The following is a 17,489-nucleotide window of genomic DNA, read 5'->3' on the forward strand; positions in this document are numbered from 1 at the left end:
AACAAAAGACGAAGAAAGCAAGAGAGGCCTGGGGAAGGCCAGATATTTATACGCGACCCTCGCGAGTGCGTGTCCCCGCATCAACAGGGCTAACCCGTGCGGAGCCGCGCTCAGCAGCTTTGCTCAAAACCTTATTCTAACCTGCCCTACGTTCCGAGTCTTCCACGTGCTTCTTCTAGGGTCTAGCGCAGTCGCGGGTGCTCGCGGGAGTGCCGTGAGTCACACAGTCACGAGCCGAAGTGAATCTGTCAAGGTTTGGTAGAGGGGTGAATTTGGAGGGCTGGGTCCCGTAGTGAATGTTGCGGGGCATGTGACTCTTGGCGCTCACACACCAAGCTGGACTGTCACTTCTTGACGACTTCTGAGCACTCTGAGGCTCTTCTGTCCCCACCTTCTGTACACTCTGTGGGGAGACCATGACACTATAGGGGTGTCAATTCCGGGTGGCCTTATTAATCGCCTAAGACGTCGTCCTTATTTCTTATTGCCCTTAGTAATACGATAGTACTAGCGCCGTACGTAGCTAAGTGATCATTACCTATAGAGACCGGTATAGGAGCTGATCGTTAGTTCCTATGCTTTTTGCGTCCTCTATAAGTTGCTGCCAGTTGTCTTGGGGGAGCTTCGCCTATGGAGCCGTAGGCGCCGGTGGTGCCGTAGCCTGCGCTGCTATTGCCTAGGAGTTGCCTAATGAAGCTTGGCACCTCCGCGGCGTTTGGAGCTGAAGAAACAGGGTGAAGAGAACTTCAAGCTGTCCAAATTGAATGAGGTAGAACTCCCTCAATTCTAGGGGCAGTAACCTGCTTTGTAGATCGTTAGAATGGCCTTAGCAAATTTATATACGTATCTGGATACATCACTGAACAAATTGTCGTGCTTGGATTGGCTATATGTGGTGTTGTTGTCGCATGCTACCGTCGCAAACTTTTCACCTGTTTCTTGGATTGGAGAAGCTACTGCAAGATGACCAAACACCTTTCAACACCTCAAAAGAATCAGATAGTAGGAGCCTATCACTACTGCAGACTTAAGGGCATCAAGTGCTCGCAAAGAGACCTTGTTAAGACCTTCAAACCGCTCTTCGCACCCACAAGGCATCAGGTGCGCAATGCTCTGGACACTGCAGGCTCAAGACAGCCATATCACCCGAGAGATTGGAGAATATCATATTCAGCAGGGGTCAGAAGAACGCAGTAGATACACATTGTGACTATAGACGCAGCAGAACGAAGAACAGGGTGGTGTGGATGTGAATAGAGAGATAGAACAACACCTTCAGAAATGAACATAATCCCACCAGTTGTTTTGGGCGGTTTGGTCAGTGTGGAGCGTGCATTCTTACCAACATCACGGAAGGTCATGCTCGCCCAATATCGATCGACTCATGGTGAACGGGACAAGATTAACGGCATTAATCCTCACACGGAATCCTTTAACGCGTTCAATGAGGCTCGCGGTGCATTTGTCCGGACAATGGATCCACTACCACTGAAATAGCTCTCCGGCCACTCCCAAGGTTCGCATGTGATGTGGCTGTTTCTGCAAGCGATGTGTGCGCCTCAACGAAAAGTAAAGCATGTCATTGCCAGGATCTTGATAAAAGCTGTCTTCACCTAGCCCAGGTGTGCGATAACAACCATGCGCGAGGACAGCACGATGCCCAAGGACCTTCTGAGGTCACTGAAGGAGCAACCTGAAGCTGGAACATGCAAGAAGCAGCGATGACTGTAAGTTGTTGTGAAAGCTGCAGTGCCATGCTTGTTCAAGACACGTTCATGACTTGATCGTTGTGCCGTCTACCCCAATCCGCCATCAAATTGATACCGAAGGCACCCAGCGATGAGATAGCCGCCTATGCCACCATTGATACCTGCAAGGATCAGCTCCGACCGAATTAGTTGATTCTCACTCACGTACACCCTTTATACAGCGTCGAGAATATGGCATGACAAGACCACCCCGGCGCCTGATCATTAAGCGGAACCTGAACGTCTTGAGATGGCACAGTCGTTTCGCACCCTTCAACCCAGCTGATGGAGTAGTCGTAGCTCACGCCATACGGACTCTCCCTCTGGTACAAAGGTTTGCTCGACGGATCCATGGTGAGGCCATGCCACTCGTAATTACACAGATAGAGCGCATTTTTATATTGGAAGTCCCCGTAGATGTCGGCGTGGCCTTCGAAATCGGCGGGGTCGTTGCAGGTGATGTTGGTTACCTCAAGGGGGTTGAACCATTTGGTTACAGGAGTGGGAGAGGCGGAGAGAAGGGGTGGGAGGAGAGGGAGGAGGTAAATGGGTCGCATTGTCTGGAGTGATGAGTCTTAAGTGATGAGTCTGGAGTGATGGAGCGACACGTTGACGACTCTACTAGAATCTCGACGACGCTCAGCGAACTTATGATGAGCGAAGAATGTTTGTTACCACAGCCTCGTGCTACACTCGAATGTTTCGGCTGACATGCTACTGCAAATATCTGTGTTTGCATACACAAGTCGGCTAAAGGTTACAGCAGCAGAGACATCTATCAAGTCTTGGATGCACGACATTTTGAAGGGCATCTGACAGCTGTCAACCAACGAGTGTTGACTGGTGTTGTTGTACACATCCTACCTCACTCAAATTCCAATGCTCTGAATTCGAGATATGGAGCTGTGGTGACCTGAGATCGTCGGGCTATTGCAGAGGCAGGCGGCTTTTCTGTGGAGCAGAGCAATGACTACGCAACAGCTCCTCGTAGCATAGATCAATACTCGAACAATGCATACTCAGTACCCAGGACATCCGCGCTTGTGAGAGTGCAGTGTTGCTACAACAAGGCTTCGACCCACGGGATGGTGCGTCACGATCAAAAGGTGTAAGCTGTGCTGCTACTGAAACCGTGACAATGAATTATCATGCTAGTTCGAAAGATATTACTACTCTGCACAACGCACCAACGCTTCGACCACGACTTAAGGATAATTCCTCCTCGCCTGCCTAATTGCACCCAACATCAAATCTCCACTCCCCCACCCACTCGCCGCCACTCCATTCCCATAATCAATCGTCACTGACAAAGTCCCCCAAATATAATGTCCATCCGCTCCGGCTACACCCTTCGGCTGCCAATGCGGTCCACCACTCTGTCCACCCGCACAGTCCGTAGCAGTGTAATACGGCCCCGTCGCATCACAATCCCAAGGCCGTGAACTCTCAATCGTGTTTCCATCAACTCGATACGGCTCATTCCCACCCTTGTCGCCTGGATAGCCCACATGCTCGAAAATCGGTTTGTCTTCTAACCTCTTGTCCGGCAACTTGGCGCCGAAATAGCCCAGCTTGTCGCCTAGTCGTTTGTTCAATACAAGAACCATCCAGTCATTCTTCCAGCCGCAAGGCGTACCCCATTCATACGAAGACATTATGGCGACAGTAACGTCCGCGTGGCCGAAAGGTTCGCCGTTGTCGAAGCCGGGGGAGAAAGTACCAGGGGTGTTGGCGACGTAGCAATGCTTTGCGGTCAGCACGTGGCGAGGGCCGATGAGGGCGCCGGAGCAGTAGACACCATTGGACCAGGCGAGCTTGCCGATGGAGCGGTAGGGGTAGTCCTTGCTGTCGAATTCGTAGCGGTTGTCGGCGCCGTCTATGAAGCGTTTGGAGTGGTGGTCTCGGTATTGGGGGCTGCTGCGGGTGAAGTTGTTGGACGGGTCGAGGGTAGATGAGGAGTTGAAGGAGAGATATTGGGAGAGTTCATCCTCGGACCAGGTCAGGGATTCGGGGACGATGCTGTCGTTGCTGGTAGATGCTTGTGCTATGGCGATGGAGTGACCTAGTGGTTTGCTGTATGAGGGTTCCTGGCGTTTGGGGATGATGGGGTTGCTGAGAACTTGTGAGACTAGGAGTGTTGCGACCAGGCTGGAGGATAAGAGACGAGCCATGATGGAGTGATGTGCAATTGTTGTGCTATTCTACGATGGTAACATGTACGATCATATATGCATGATCAACTATGTTCGAGCCATTTTCTTCCACTATAGCCATCGAATCGCTGGGCCATACGAGGTGGTGGCATGCTGGGCTTCGAGAAGCTGGCCATCAGCCATTCGTAAGATGAATTGCCCAGCCTGTGCATGGTAAGCAGTGGTTATTCTGAACTTATGAGCAGTGTACAGAAGAAAATGGCCATGAAAAGACGTTGGAGGATGTCAGGACAGGAGGTTGATTCATACGAACGCCACTGAACTCCTTCCTCCTCCCCAGCGGTGAAATGAACAGCCAGCTCATGTTGTGCTATCAAAGTGTGGCAGACGTGGCGCGAGCATGTTTGTGCGTTGTTAAGTCGAGTGTATGTGTGGTTCGTTGCTGGAGAGGCTGCGGCGTAACCGTTGATCACAACGGCTGCACCAGACATGTGGAAAGCTTTGACCAGTTTCGTCGCCAAGCATCGACACATCGCCCTCTTCACATCATGCGCCTCATCTGCCGTCTGAACACTCGAGATTGGCCTAGTTGCCCTCAGTCGATGGAGCGATGCGCTTTAAGCCTCACGCGTTGTGATGTTGCTGTGCGTTGCTGAGGCGAGCCGCGGGTCGAAGTAACGATTGTGGTGGATAGAGTGCGCGAAGCGCTCTCAGTACGTATGGCTGGCGAGACGTTGCTGTAACATGTGCTTGGCAAAGTGCCGTACGCGGGTAGAGTGTGGCAGACGGGTGCGTCGCTTCTCCAGTGCACCATTTCACGCCATCTTCTCGACATCTTCATCGCCATGTCGCTCTGCTCTTGGACTTGACCGCCACTTCCCCCACACCTTATACACCAACCATATCAGCAGCGTCACAGCGAACACAGCTGCCAAAGCAACGAAGCACACCCAGACCGAAAGCGGCGAATCATTGATCTCCTTGACATTCATGCCATAAATGCTGGTCACGAAGGACAGCGGAGCATAGATGAAGGCCAAATATGTGAGAAGCTGGCCACGGCGAGCTTGTTCCGCGCTCCGTCGTGTCTCATCCGCCATATACTCAGCAAGCTTGACACTAGCCTGGCTCTCGCTGATGGCGACGGTACTGTGCAAGATCTGGAAAGTCTGCACCAGAATGTCTTCTTGGCGTTGAATTTCTGCTTTGAGCGGTGCCCACGCTTCCCAATTGTTCCAGTACGCAGTGCGCTCGAATCCGGAAGCCGCAATGCGTTGGTTGACATCTGCGCACTAGGAGCCTCCAGCGTCCGTGCAGAAGAGCTTCTGCTCTATAGGAATGACGCGTTTCAGCCTCGAGAGGTCCTCACGTAATGCATGAAGCCGGTCATTGAAGCTGCTCAGATTGTTGCTGTTGATGGTCCTGATCTGACCGAAACTGACTGGGGAAAGCTGTAGGGGGATAGCGCTTAAACAACGTCGCCATGAGGTCACTAACGCCATCAATACAAGATCCTTTCGGTGTCCGTCGCGGTGCCGATGCTAGAGCTGCAATAGGTCCCGCTGACATTTGTCTTCGCAATAGTTGAAGATGGCTCGTAGCAGAGACATGTCGTGATAAGGAGGTCCGCATAAAAAGCGCCAGGCAGTATGACCGTGTGGTTGTGCAGTCGACAGTGTTTCAAACTCTATGGCAGAGCTTCCGCAAACCTCTGTGATGTTAGGGGGAGCGTCGACGAGTATGAGCACTTGAAGATCTATGTCAGCGGCTGCGGGTTTAGAAGTCCAACGAGACTCACAAAAACCCTCTATTGCAAGTAAAGTAATGCAGGACCGTACTCTAGGCATCATTCCTGGGGTACCTCTTTCTGCATGGCGAGTGCCAAAGCGATGAACATGATTGGTATTTTCTAGCTTTCTCTCGGAGACAAAGTGGCCACGCATGGTACAAGACCTACACACCACAGTGCGTTAGCTGTAGTCGAGAGGAGGTATGCGACGGTCTCTCGACAGCTTATGCTAACGTGGAATGATCCGCGCGCTCCCGCATTGATGTGCATCTCATTTTCTCGATCTCGTACCGAGGCTGCAATGTCTGGTCCTCAGCTGCCTCTGCTCGTTCGAGCGCACTGGCCCAAGCTGGATAGTTGCCATGGTTGCGCAGGTGATATATGAAGTGAGCAAAGTGTACAACCCACGCTTTCCCCAGTGCTAAGATCCATTCCAGGCTCATGTTCTCAATGACACAGACGTGTTCATCCGAGGCCCGCTCTGTCGCTGCGTGCCAGCCGATCAGATCTTGCACATCCGTGAAGGCATCTGCATTCGGTGGTGTGGCAGTATGCACTGCTCTGGTGGTGGTGACAGCTTTATACTTGGAGACGGAAGAAGTCCACGGAATAGCACACTTTGCCGCTAACAGCTCGAACTGCTGTCGATCTTGGTCTTGTATGAAATCGTCTGCCGTCAGGCGTGTGGTTGACATTGTGCAATGACCGGATGTGGATGTGCTGTTGCAGTCGGCGCCTGTTCCATCGAAGCTGAAGTCATGGCAGACACAGCTGAAAGACCCTGGCCCATGGCAGTGTCGAGCTACATCTTTAGCCGGATGGTGATGATGGTGATGATGCTGTGTAACACTGTGTACGATGGGCCAAGGGCTGAAGTCCGTGGCAAGGGCTCGCTGCTACTGTAACACACGTCGCTTGCGCTAGGTAGGAAGGGCCGCAGCGACCCAAATCCGCCACTTCGACGCTCTTCTTAGAGCTGGGCATGTTCGGGCGCGTCTTCACCGGCGAGCCACGATTTCCGATTCTCTCTGACTCATGGTTCCGTCGGCTTTGGTGTCCTTCCTTGCCTTGTCTGGCTTCGGTACATGTGTGGGGAATCGCGACTGCTTGATCGTCTGAGGTCCTGATGGTAGATAGCGTGGTTCGAGGAGACCAATCTACAAGGAATCAGTCAGTACTGCGAGCGTAAATCAGGCTCGCTCTTCTGAAGCTGCACATACCATCGACAGTAACCTCCAGACGGTATCACTTGGCTGTGCTCCCACTCCTAGCCAGTATTTCGCCCTCGACACGTCCACTTTGATGTCCTTGATCTTGCGGTCCGACGGTTCTGCGCCGACTGGCAGTTTCGGGATGGGGTCGTATGTGCCCAGGACTTCCATGGGCTTCGAGTCGCGTGCTGATCGTCCCTGGGCGAGAACAATGTTGTAGAATGGCTGATGGCGTTTTGCGCCGCCCGGCGTGGACACGCGAGCCAGTCGTAGTCGGAGGACCATTGTGTAGATTTGGGGTGAGCTTTGGATTGCTGTGCGAATTCGTTGTAGTATGCTGCAGTGGAATTGGTCAAGTAGGTGGAGATGTAGGCAAGTCGATTGATCTTCAAGTCAAGGGCGCTCTTTCACTCCCGCGGAGTGTGTCAGCACCGCCGCCATCGTCAACGCCGACACACGTCGCCCAACTTCGCGTGACAAGGAGCTGGAGCATGCGACACAGCGAGAACAGCGACACTTCGAATTGGAATTGCTAGCATCGGTTGCCACACCATGGCAACTGTCACTACCACCCGCCAGCCAACGACACGCCGCAAGAAGGACCAGCGCAGCGACATCTGGTCCAACCTCCTCCGCCAGACACGCGAAGCCCAGGCACGATCGCGGACACAGGCAGTCCAGCACCGAGAACTCATCGTATGTGGTGCCTCGCCGGATGACCAGCGTCAACTCTTGCAGGCCATCACACGTCCACCACCTCCACAGCCGCCATCACGAGGCAACGAACGACGCCAGCAGAGACCTAGGGGTGACTTGCGCTTGAGCAACAAGTACGCATATGGCTACGGACATGTCACCCTGTACTCTCCACCGCAGCAGAGTGGGAGCGGTATTGCTGCACTGGGCTCGGATGCTGAGGAGGTGGCTAGGATTGAGCTGCACACCATTCCAGAGGCCAAGGACGAGTATGTCGCAACACTACGAGGACTGCTGCAGAAGCCGCGCGAGGCGCCAAATGATCATGTAGAAGACCAAGAAGCAGGGTCGCATGTACCTCAGAAGCCCAGCGTGTGCCTGCTGCTGAGCTGGAGAGAGCCATGGAAGTTCTTGGAGCAGCTGAGGCGGTGGATCCAGGTGCTGGCCAAGGCACTTTTGCCTGAGGGACAGAAGGCAACGGATCCCATGGATGTCGTCAAAGACGCCGACATCTTCATCTCAGTTGTCGTCCAGCACACAGAGGCCCAGGAAGACCTGCTGAAGGAAGGCTACAAGGAAGACGACTTCGACTACATCTCGCAGTGCCTTCGCAGTGCCATTCTGCCGCTTCACCCACTCAGCGCTTTGGTGTACACCAACACCAACACGCCTCCGCAGCAGCCTGGAAGTGCCCTGAGCGAGCCTCAGAAAGTGCTGTGTACTTCACTCAATCTGGACTTGGTTGCTCTGAGTCCAAAACAGCAACGGTCGGGAGACACTCCGCAGAAGCAAGAGCTGGGACCCAGGCATGATTTCATGGACCGCATGGCCATCGTTATCCCTGCAGGCTGGGACAGCATAGCTTTTATCAGAACATTGAGCGAGACCTTCTCCCCGGAAGACGTGCTTCATGGCTGGTACACAGATCTGCAGCCCAGTCCGGACCCGACACCACAGCCCAGCCGAAAGCATTCGGACGATGCTAAAGCGGAAGGTCAAGACTCTGCTCAGTCGAATGGCGGGGCAGAAGTCTACGAGTCTTCGCCTGTTGACGGCGACGACGATGAGCTCGCAGAAACACCACTCTCCCCCTCCAAGGCTCCGCAGTCGGCTGTCAAGAAATATGAGAGTCGCATCCTCGATCCGCAGGCGCACAAGCAGCAGCCACCGCCACGTATCGAAGTTACCACGAAGCCAGACCAAGAGTTCCTGGCTGAGATGCGTCAACATCTACAACAGCTGGAACTAAAGGATCAAGAACGTGATAACAATGGCCGCTCAGCCGGCGTTTCGAACACTGGCCATTCGACCGGTCGTAACATTGGCATGCCTTCTGGTGAGCAGACTGGCGCCTTGAACGAGCTCGGTGACGTTTCCTTCAACGTGGGAGGTGTGAGCTACGATACCATCAGCGCTGAGGCAGCCATTGAGCGACTGAAGCGGCCCGCTCAGACATTGGGTAGTCCAATTTCAACTATACCGAGGACCGGTACCCCCAAGCCGCCTCGAACCAACAGAGAGACAAGCGACGATGTGCGAGGCTCGGAGACGTTCACGCCTGTCGGCCGTGCACGAGACACATCTAGCGCCAAGTCGCCTGACTTCGATCCGAATAAGCTTAATGACTTCTTCAATAGTCTGGCGAAGAAGGCTGGAGGAGGCGCAGGCACCAGGGACAACACTCCAAGCAAGACAGGATGAAAGGTAGAAGAACTCGACTCAAGTATGCTGGATGAAATGAACAATGCCCATCTCCACGATGACACAAACTCTTGTACGGCCGAACATGATTCAAGTCATGGCGTTCGAGTACAATACGCCCTCGGTACTGACTCAAACATCAAGACAAGGTCAAGGCTGTGCGTACAGTGGACATTGAAATCAGTGCGCTGCGAGCTGTGCGAGCCTAAACTTGAAGAGACCCTAACCCTCGTTTACTCGCATTCAGATCACTCAGCAGGGTCAGCATCGGCGTAGTCGGATCACGCCGACCACGTCGATTACTCCGATGGGCCTCTTCTCCCCCTTGATTCTTTTGCTCGAACATCATTGACTTCTCTCCGACATAGTATACACTCAACGGCATGGCACTGAACGCTCCGAAGCCGACTCGGAGCGCAGAATTTGAGCCCTGCAGGTACAACAAGCAGTCGTGCGACCACGAGAGGCCAGTCTGCTCGCGATGCATACGACGCGGCCTTCAAAATGAATGCGTATACCGAGAGCGGCCTTTCAAGAAACGCAAGCTAGTGCAAACACAGTGCGTGCAAAGCCAATTAGTGATACACCAATTCTGGCCTGCACTGACTTGGCCAGGACTCCTGCCCCTGCTGGCTCCACAGGCTCAGCATCGGCCGTGCCGAGAGATGAGGCCAATGGCATTCTAGTATCCGACACTCCACGATACCCTAACCCAGGATTCCAAGGCACTTCGAACCATGTGGCCATCTTTCAACAGCTCCCATGCCATGTTGACCAAGAGCAAACTCCCATCCCCACAGTCACAACCAGCACTGGCGGTGCCGCGAGATCGCTGGCGCACTGCTACTGTAACAGGAACCAGGGAGAGCAAATCATGGAAGACTGCCTCGTCAAGCTAGACCTGTATAGAGTCTCTGCGCCGATCAGCTTCTGGCTTGCTACAGACACCAATTTAGGTGCATTGAGTGGCCATTTCGTACCTGGCTGTGTGAAGACAGTCGAAGACAACCTATTGGTACCACATCAAGACGTCGTTGCGTTCGCGTCTGCGCTCGCTTCTAAAACGACCGCCAACTCCAAGCGGCCACTGACGTTCGACGGGACTTCAACTTTTCAGCTGATGAAGAGCGAGCATTGTGGCGAGCACATTCGTTGAGAGACTCTGATCATCACTTTAGTGGCCGGAGGTCGTGCAGCTGCTGACATCAGGTTCTTTCCTCCATTGTACAAAGATGACACTGAGCGCGATGAGTTGCAGAAACTGCTCAGCCGATTGGCAGAGCGCTGTCTGGAATCAGCTGTGTCTCTCGGTCGCGTGAACAATTTCCTGCTGATCAGTCAATATGAGAACTTCATTCTGTATACTGTGCTCTTTGGCGATCAAAGTACGCTTCATCGAATATACCCAATGTATAATCGCTGCTGATAGCACCACAGGTTTCGATGCATGGCGACGTCTGGGCGATGTGATCAGCTCTCTCCTCTTCCTCGGCCACAATGAGGATAACAAACGTGGACCTGCATGCCCTCTATTCCTGGCCGAAGTGAGACGGAATTGCTTTGCCCAGATCTATCTGGCCGATAAAGAGCTGTTGCTATTCCTGGGTCGGCCGCCTCGACTCAGTCGTGTCTTCTGCTGCTTTCAGGTGCCCAGAATTCTACAAGTCCTGTTCCTGCTCCATAAAGGCAACTTGCAGCAACCCGAGCCCGCTGCTTCCATACACCATTCCAAGGCTTTGATCGTCGCGAAAGAGATGCTGTCACTTGTGGTTGAGTGTATCTCATTTCGGAAAGGCTTGGTCGATTCTGGCTGCAGTCTCAACTGGACGGTGTGTTTCCACACCGGCGAAAGTGCTCTATATAACCCACTGATTTGTGTTCCAGATTGTCCAATACGGCCTTCCAGCCGCCGGCTTCGTCGCTCTTCCCCTCATCCGCAACAATCATGACCATCTTGGCGCGAAATTTATCCAAGACCTCTGTGTCTTCGTCTCAGAGGTTCAGGCTGGAGGCGTTATAACGGTGACGGAACCGAACTATGCTCTGCTCTCTAGAGCGACGACTTCACTTCAGAGCTTGTTGACCCAAGTCCTAGCGCCGCCGCCGGTCAATCACACAGAAACTGTACGACCTCCTGGACATTCAGCCTATCAAGACGTCAGTGGAGCCGGGATTGACCTGTTGAGCGATCTCCCATTCTTAGACGAGCAGCCACCCTTGGACTTTTGGACGAATGAGGAGGAATTTTGGGGTGTGCTGGGAGCGCAGGCGATGGCTTTTCAGTGGGATGGGGCGGAGATGTATGGAGCAGGTATGGGGCATTGAGCATATCCTTGCGATGTGTAAAAGGCTGTTGCTGAGTAACGATACATTATACATGTGGCGACAGCAGCATGTTGCTTCAATACTTGTTATGCACTGCGCACCTGCCCCTTTAATGACTCATGCTGTTTGTCGGCGTGACATACCGGTCGAAAGTCCACCCCGATGCGCTGGAAGTGTACATGCAGAGCCCATTGAATGAGGTGAAAGAGGAAGTGTAACTATGATCCGAGCTTGAAGCTGACGCTCGAACGTTTGTCAAGCAGTCGTGCCTCGGAAAAAGCAGTCTTGCAGCGGAATTGGCATGGTCACTGCCTCGAATGTCGAAACAGCGACCCAGGCGCAAAAGATGCAGTTGCTGTACAGTATTCACTCGTGTCGTGGTATCAGTGCTTCCATTATACACAGCTCACCGCTCGGTGAGCATATTCCTGATGTGAAACCAGTATGATGGAGTCACCATCGTTTGAATCTCCTCTTTCGTCAGCCACTGGAACTCCTGATCGCCTAGCTCATTCTTCGAGATGTCTGCTTGGCCGGCCAAAATCCGTGACTTCATGAAGAAGACCTTCTCTCCATGCTCTTCTTGCGCTACCTCTTCCATGGACGTGCTGACGAGACGATTTGGTGGGATCTTCGACAAGATTGGCGATGCGTAGTACCAACGAGCGAAGTGGCCGACTGGATGGTTGCTGACGACCCATGTGTTCATGTTGATACCGCCTGCTTGTACCAAGATGCGTTCGGCTGCCTGTGTGGTGTTAGAGCGAGTGCATGCAGTCTCATATGTTCAATCACATACCTGGTGCAGATTCTCCCTCCCGTACACTCTGTCCTCAGGAAAGCGCCATGAACCATCCTTCCGCTTTACGAGCAAATACAATGCTCGGTCGAGCCTCCTGCTCAGACTCCGCAGGTCGTTCTTCTGGTCCGCTTCTGTGGTGCGCGGCGCAGGTCGTTCCACAGCAACTTCGCCCACTGGCTTCCTCACACCCTCGCCAGCTTTCGCATCACCGCTGATCTCCGTCTTGCCGGCTTCTGCGTCGCCTTGCAACTGTGCCTGCTCAATGTCTTTGCCTTGAGCATCTCGGATCAGTCTTTCCACAACCTCATCCGGCTCTCCCAATCGACTTCCAACAAGCACTTCATCGTTCCAGCTTTCTTCGGTATACGCATTGTACAGGCCAATGTCTCTCGCTGCGACACCTTTCCGCGCCTTGGCTTTCCGTTTCCATTCGACATCTGCCGGCGTGCCCTTCTTGTAGTAAAAGTATCGTGTGAAGGGTAATGCGAGTCGCTCGTTAAGTCGTTTTTGATATAGGTAGAATGCTTTCTCGAATGATGTGAGTTCCCGTGTAATTAGAGGCGACCGTGATAGTACTGGACTGCAGGCGAGCCTGAATGCTTTCTGGGGCCCTGTCGCTGTGGCAGGCTCTGTTGGTTCTGGCTGTCCCGTGCGGGCTCCTCCGGTATCCACTGCCGCCGAAGCGTGTCGTCTCGATGTCGTGTTCGATATCCGATGCCGACATGAGGAGCATACCGTGTCGCGTGAGAGGACTGTTCGAGGTCAGCATCGCCACCATCGCCATCAGGTCAGATGTGTTCTACCATTGCTAGACGCCAGTCGCCTCGCTCCCTGCTGACTGACACTCATTGTAATGGCCAAAGCGATATCACACTGACATTGGGACGCTCCTCCATCTCCTGCTCGGCATGGGAAGTTGCGGCCATTTCGGCGGTTTAGTCAGCCCAATTCCGACACCAAAATCTTCCCTCCGCCGTCATCTTCTTCCTCTTCTTCCACCAGGCACAATTCCTTATCATCAGCTACGCTTCCTAATGCCTTTCTGATCATTTACACGTGCCTCGATCGATCAACGCAGTCTTTTTCGCTAGTGGTACCTTCGCAAAAGCATCAAGGCGTCCCATTAGATAGATACTGCTGACAATCCTGATCGACGGCAAGGACAGACTGCACCTTGAGAGCGAGGCCTGCCGACGAAGGTGAATGCGGCTCAGTTCATTGGCAGCTAACACTCTCTGTGGACGCAGATGTGGCAATGCTATGCTATGAAAGGCATGTTTCGACTCCGTGCGCCCCAACGATGGAATGACTCCAAAAACGTGCTAGGAAATGCACAAAGGCTGCCATCCTGTTGAACATCCTGAATGATGTGCCTTCCATCACGATCGCCTCTGACTTCGCTCCGCTGCCTCCAACTCATGCTGCCGTTGAAAGTCGCCCAACAGCAGACGATAACTCGCAAACTCCTGGCCTGACAGCAATCTTTCGGCGGTTCTTGATGCTTCCTCCGCCCGAACAGGTTGAGCCTCCAGAGTAAGCCTGGCAAGGCGCATTTGCAGGTTCGCGGCCGTATCGATGTCACCATTCTGTGTTGCCATGCCTGCGCCCCGTGAACTGTTCCGCTGGTCAGATGCTGTAGAAGCTCAGGTCGCAAAGCGCCAGATAGTACGTACTTGTTCTCGGTCACGATAATGTCTCTCGACATCCTGTTCCTGTCTGTGTAGGTCCAGAAGAGGAGCAGCAGCAGCAGTCCAGCAGGTTGAAAGGGAGCCAGGACTTTTGATGGATCTAGACTCCTACATGTACCGTCACAAGTCCACGTCTAGGGCTACGGCACTATATCTGCAAACGTTGATTGATGAGTACTCACCATCCATAGTAATAAGCACTTGCATTTCCGACGACTTGCTTGACATTGGCCCTACCGGCGCTGAACTTCGAGGAGCGCCAGGAACATGGACTGCATGAACAAGCCCTTCTGTACCAGGACCATAAGAATGCAGCGTCCACGACCATCATGACCTGTCCTAAACTCGGTGAAACCAGGGTTAGGCCACGCTTCGAACTCTCACACGATCAATCCTGCAGGATCATCACACTTACAGGGCTACATGTACTTGTAGGGCTCGGCAACAACCGAAGAATATCATCGCGCCCTGACTACCGTGCCATCGCGTCAATTCAGTGTATCTGAAAGGTCAAATCATTGCATGGTGCTTTGACAATCATGGAGAGGGCGCGTCGCGCATCGTGACATGCTTCGAGCGATACGTCGAATTGCTGCACAGCATGCCACTGAAGGTGGCCTCAGACCATTGACACCAGCCCCATTACTGTGTAGCACGACACGTTCTTCCTGTTCGGGATGATAGCATACCTCACCTCACCTACCTCTTGATGCCTAGGTGAAGGTGGGATGCGACAATACGATGTGATGTTCTCGAGACTCACCTCACTTGCGTAATGGCAGTACAAATATCTTCGCTCTGCACTGTTCATTGGCACAGACAGCCACAGCCATTGCCATTGCCTCTGCTTTCGATTCGAAATACCAAGACTGACGCATCAGACTCTACAGATACGAATAGACCACCATGACCACCGACAGCAAGGTTGCCCTCGCACGGCTCCTCACTAGAGCCGATGAGTTCCTCACTTTCCTAGACGAGCATTGGTATGCAAAATTGCCGCGTCGAGAGGACGACACCATCATCTATTCGAACAGGAGTTACGCCATCATGAGGACCTTCGACAACGAGCGCAAGAAGCTGACGCACGGACGCATGGGAAAGACCAAGCGCGTGAAAGTCCTCACGCCTGACGATGTTATTGCCATGATCGATGGTTTCAAGGGTGTATTGCATTGCGCCTTCTTCAATGCAACCATTCTCGTCAGCAGAGACCTCAATCTTTCGTATGAGGTCAAGGTCCGTCGCGCTCTGGAGTCTGGCCAGCAGTCTGCTTGAGACAACGATCCTTTGTCTCAGAGATTGCACGAAGCGAGATGACATCCAACACCACCACGCGAGACAAAGATGGCTTTATCTACAAGACACCTCTACATGACATTTGATAGAACAGCATTTCGACCTTTCCTCTCTCTGCAGCGCGTCGCATCCCTCCAGCACACCGAACAACGCACGCCACCAGCACAGCCCTTCGACCATTAGAGCTACACCATGTCCAGCAATATCAAGGGACGCGCCAAGCCACGCGGCAACGACGTTGAATTCTACAGCTATGCAACTCTCAGGCAGGACAGACGGCACATGTTATGGTTCAACAGATACTACTCCAAAGTCACAAGCAAAGGCAACATCGTAGGCTGGTACCTCGACCCTGAAGCACACGACCCATACTGGCAAAACAGAAGGACGAAATATGTCCGGAATCCCAAGCGAAAGACACACCACATCAGCGAGAAAGTGAAGGAGAAGTACGAGAAACTCAGACTTGGGGTCATCAGCACAGATCTCTTCCTAACAGCAGGCGAGCTGAAATCATTGAATGCTATGTTCGAAGAGAAGCAACCGGAAGCCGCACCAGAAGCACAGAAACCAAGATTGAACTCGAAGGAACAACTCGACCTGCAGAACATTCTGAACAACATCAAGAACCCTGGCGTCTACCGACGCCACCAGAGGAAGAAGACGAAATTTTGGAGGCTGGACCACTAGGAGATGACGCTGCTGCGAGGGCTTTTGCGTATGCGGAACACCAGAAGGCCGTTGAAGATGCGAGAGACAGGAGGCTTCGCAAGATGGGCAAGAAGGTGAAGGTTAAGGATGAGTTTGAGGATATGTGGGAGGGACAGGGGGAGGAGCGGTATTTGGAGGGGACATTCTGAGCTTCATAATGTCTATTCATGAAGCGTACTCCAAGATGGCACTCGAAGCGCCACTGTTTCTGCATGCCCTGCTTCTTACTCAAGTCAAGAGACTTCCCATGGAGTCGCGAGTGGTTGTCCGGTAGATGCACATCAAAAGCACCGCTGCGTAATCCGATGTTTAAGTTCCTTTGGCAGCCTGGTGACGCTTGAGAACAGCCAAGCGGTGCTGGATTCTGGCAAGTTCTGTCTTCGCCCTCACTTCCTTGTCCTCCAACTCAGGGATGTCGGAGACCTTGTACTTCTTCAGTTCGCGTCGCCCAGAATCGCCACTTGAGTCGCTTTCGTCGTCATCCTCCGCCTCCCGCTTGCGCTCCTTCGGCTTGCCGGGATAGTCTCCATCCTTCATCAGGACGTTGTCGTAGAATGCTACCTGTTGTCAGCGGATGTCTCCCATCTCAAGTACTGTTGTGGTGAGTCGTACCTTTCAGTCCCTGGAATTCATCAGAGTTGAGCCTTCCTTTCTTCCTGCGTGGACCTTGTCCTCGGATGGCGCCTTTATCATTGGCTCCGTCATTTGCTCCATGTGGTATGGTAGGTGGTCCTGGTCCTTGCCGCACTTGGCACCGCAGATGCGGCTGCCTAGGCCTGGGAGTCGGCAGAAGATCTCGCCTTCGTGGACGACAGCACCGCCATTGATGGTGCGGTCGAAGAGCGGAGCGTTCTTGGGGATAGTCTTGAGCTTGCGGTAGGCGACGTATGCTGGCTGTGGCACGGTTAATGGCCTGTACAGTCAATGATTCGAACGAACAACCATACAGTTGCTTCACCGATTTGCTTCATTGTGGTGGTGGTGACGGTGGTGGTGGTGATTGGCGGTCGAGGTGTTTGGTAGTTGATGGGAGCATGTTAGGAGAACGGACAGTAGGTGCTGTCTAAGGTATCAATCGGTGCGGTGGATCGTGCGTCTAGGCAACAGTCGTCTCAGATGCAGTGAATGAAGCTGTCTCCCGGCGTTGTTGCCATTGATGACGTCCTTCTCAATGCTAACCTACAAGTACAGTCAACACTCTCTAGCTGCCATCAACACTCAAGCAAGCCAATCACAACCATTGGGGCGAAAGCATCTAGACAGCCTCAATAGCAAAGTCAGATGCAAGTAGCTTCCCTTCAAATGTTAATGCGCTGTGCCTAAGAATCTTGACCGATTTGATGAAGCCTCCATGAGAACACATGAT

The 17,489-nt window shown here is 53.0% G+C and overlaps 11 protein-coding genes across 11 annotated transcripts; 4 read left to right on the forward strand and 7 right to left on the reverse strand.

Moving 5' to 3' along the window:
• Positions 1–1,796: 1,796 nt before the first annotated feature.
• On the reverse strand, positions 1,797–2,305 carry CLAFUR5_05988 (uncharacterized protein; the record flags this gene model as incomplete). Its single annotated transcript, XM_047905136.1, has 2 exons — positions 1,797–1,870; positions 1,918–2,305. The coding sequence occupies 2 exons, from the start codon at positions 2,303–2,305 to the stop codon at positions 1,797–1,799; spliced, it is 462 nt and encodes a 153-aa protein (XP_047762013.1).
• Positions 2,306–2,953: 648 nt separating this feature from the next.
• Positions 2,954–3,919, reverse strand: CLAFUR5_05989 (uncharacterized protein; the record flags this gene model as incomplete). The annotated part of the gene is made up of 1 exon (XM_047905137.1): positions 2,954–3,919. One exon carries the CDS (start codon positions 3,917–3,919, stop codon positions 2,954–2,956), a length of 966 nt encoding a protein of 321 aa, XP_047761761.1.
• Positions 3,920–4,716: 797 nt separating this feature from the next.
• CLAFUR5_05990 (uncharacterized protein) lies at positions 4,717–6,385 on the reverse strand (the record flags this gene model as incomplete). The annotated part of the gene is made up of 4 exons (XM_047905138.1): positions 4,717–5,193; positions 5,611–5,648; positions 5,700–5,854; positions 5,982–6,385. The coding sequence occupies 4 exons, from the start codon at positions 6,383–6,385 to the stop codon at positions 4,717–4,719; spliced, it is 1,074 nt and encodes a 357-aa protein (XP_047762601.1).
• Positions 6,386–6,688: 303 nt separating this feature from the next.
• On the reverse strand, positions 6,689–7,186 carry CLAFUR5_05991 (Ribosomal protein S16, mitochondrial; the record flags this gene model as incomplete). Its single annotated transcript, XM_047905139.1, has 2 exons — positions 6,689–6,847; positions 6,911–7,186. The coding sequence occupies 2 exons, from the start codon at positions 7,184–7,186 to the stop codon at positions 6,689–6,691; spliced, it is 435 nt and encodes a 144-aa protein (XP_047762600.1).
• Positions 7,187–7,453: 267 nt separating this feature from the next.
• CLAFUR5_05992 (uncharacterized protein) lies at positions 7,454–9,298 on the forward strand (the record flags this gene model as incomplete). The annotated part of the gene is made up of 1 exon (XM_047905140.1): positions 7,454–9,298. The coding sequence occupies one exon, from the start codon at positions 7,454–7,456 to the stop codon at positions 9,296–9,298; it is 1,845 nt and encodes a 614-aa protein (XP_047762599.1).
• Positions 9,299–9,681: 383 nt separating this feature from the next.
• Positions 9,682–11,623, forward strand: CLAFUR5_05993 (uncharacterized protein; the record flags this gene model as incomplete). Its single annotated transcript, XM_047905141.1, has 5 exons — positions 9,682–9,857; positions 9,914–10,449; positions 10,477–10,683; positions 10,736–11,127; positions 11,183–11,623. 5 exons carry the CDS (start codon positions 9,682–9,684, stop codon positions 11,621–11,623), a joined length of 1,752 nt encoding a protein of 583 aa, XP_047762598.1.
• Positions 11,624–12,029: 406 nt separating this feature from the next.
• On the reverse strand, positions 12,030–13,274 carry CLAFUR5_05994 (54S ribosomal protein L17, mitochondrial; the record flags this gene model as incomplete). The annotated part of the gene is made up of 3 exons (XM_047905142.1): positions 12,030–12,371; positions 12,423–13,177; positions 13,229–13,274. 3 exons carry the CDS (start codon positions 13,272–13,274, stop codon positions 12,030–12,032), a joined length of 1,143 nt encoding a protein of 380 aa, XP_047762605.1.
• Positions 13,275–13,804: 530 nt separating this feature from the next.
• CLAFUR5_05995 (uncharacterized protein) lies at positions 13,805–14,444 on the reverse strand (the record flags this gene model as incomplete). Its single annotated transcript, XM_047905143.1, has 3 exons — positions 13,805–14,039; positions 14,099–14,221; positions 14,296–14,444. 3 exons carry the CDS (start codon positions 14,442–14,444, stop codon positions 13,805–13,807), a joined length of 507 nt encoding a protein of 168 aa, XP_047762604.1.
• A 575-nt stretch (positions 14,445–15,019) lies between these two features.
• On the forward strand, positions 15,020–15,391 carry CLAFUR5_05996 (uncharacterized protein; the record flags this gene model as incomplete). The annotated part of the gene is made up of 1 exon (XM_047905144.1): positions 15,020–15,391. The coding sequence occupies one exon, from the start codon at positions 15,020–15,022 to the stop codon at positions 15,389–15,391; it is 372 nt and encodes a 123-aa protein (XP_047761825.1).
• A 213-nt stretch (positions 15,392–15,604) lies between these two features.
• Positions 15,605–16,102, forward strand: CLAFUR5_05997 (uncharacterized protein; the record flags this gene model as incomplete). Its single annotated transcript, XM_047905145.1, has 1 exon — positions 15,605–16,102. One exon carries the CDS (start codon positions 15,605–15,607, stop codon positions 16,100–16,102), a length of 498 nt encoding a protein of 165 aa, XP_047761824.1.
• A 330-nt stretch (positions 16,103–16,432) lies between these two features.
• On the reverse strand, positions 16,433–17,094 carry CLAFUR5_05998 (uncharacterized protein; the record flags this gene model as incomplete). Its single annotated transcript, XM_047905146.1, has 3 exons — positions 16,433–16,680; positions 16,768–17,017; positions 17,071–17,094. 3 exons carry the CDS (start codon positions 17,092–17,094, stop codon positions 16,433–16,435), a joined length of 522 nt encoding a protein of 173 aa, XP_047761822.1.
• Positions 17,095–17,489: the final 395 nt, after the last annotated feature.

This window comes from Fulvia fulva, chromosome 5 (genome assembly GCF_020509005.1).
Source record: "Fulvia fulva chromosome 5, complete sequence".
Lineage (NCBI taxonomy): Eukaryota > Fungi > Ascomycota > Dothideomycetes > Mycosphaerellales > Mycosphaerellaceae > Fulvia > Fulvia fulva.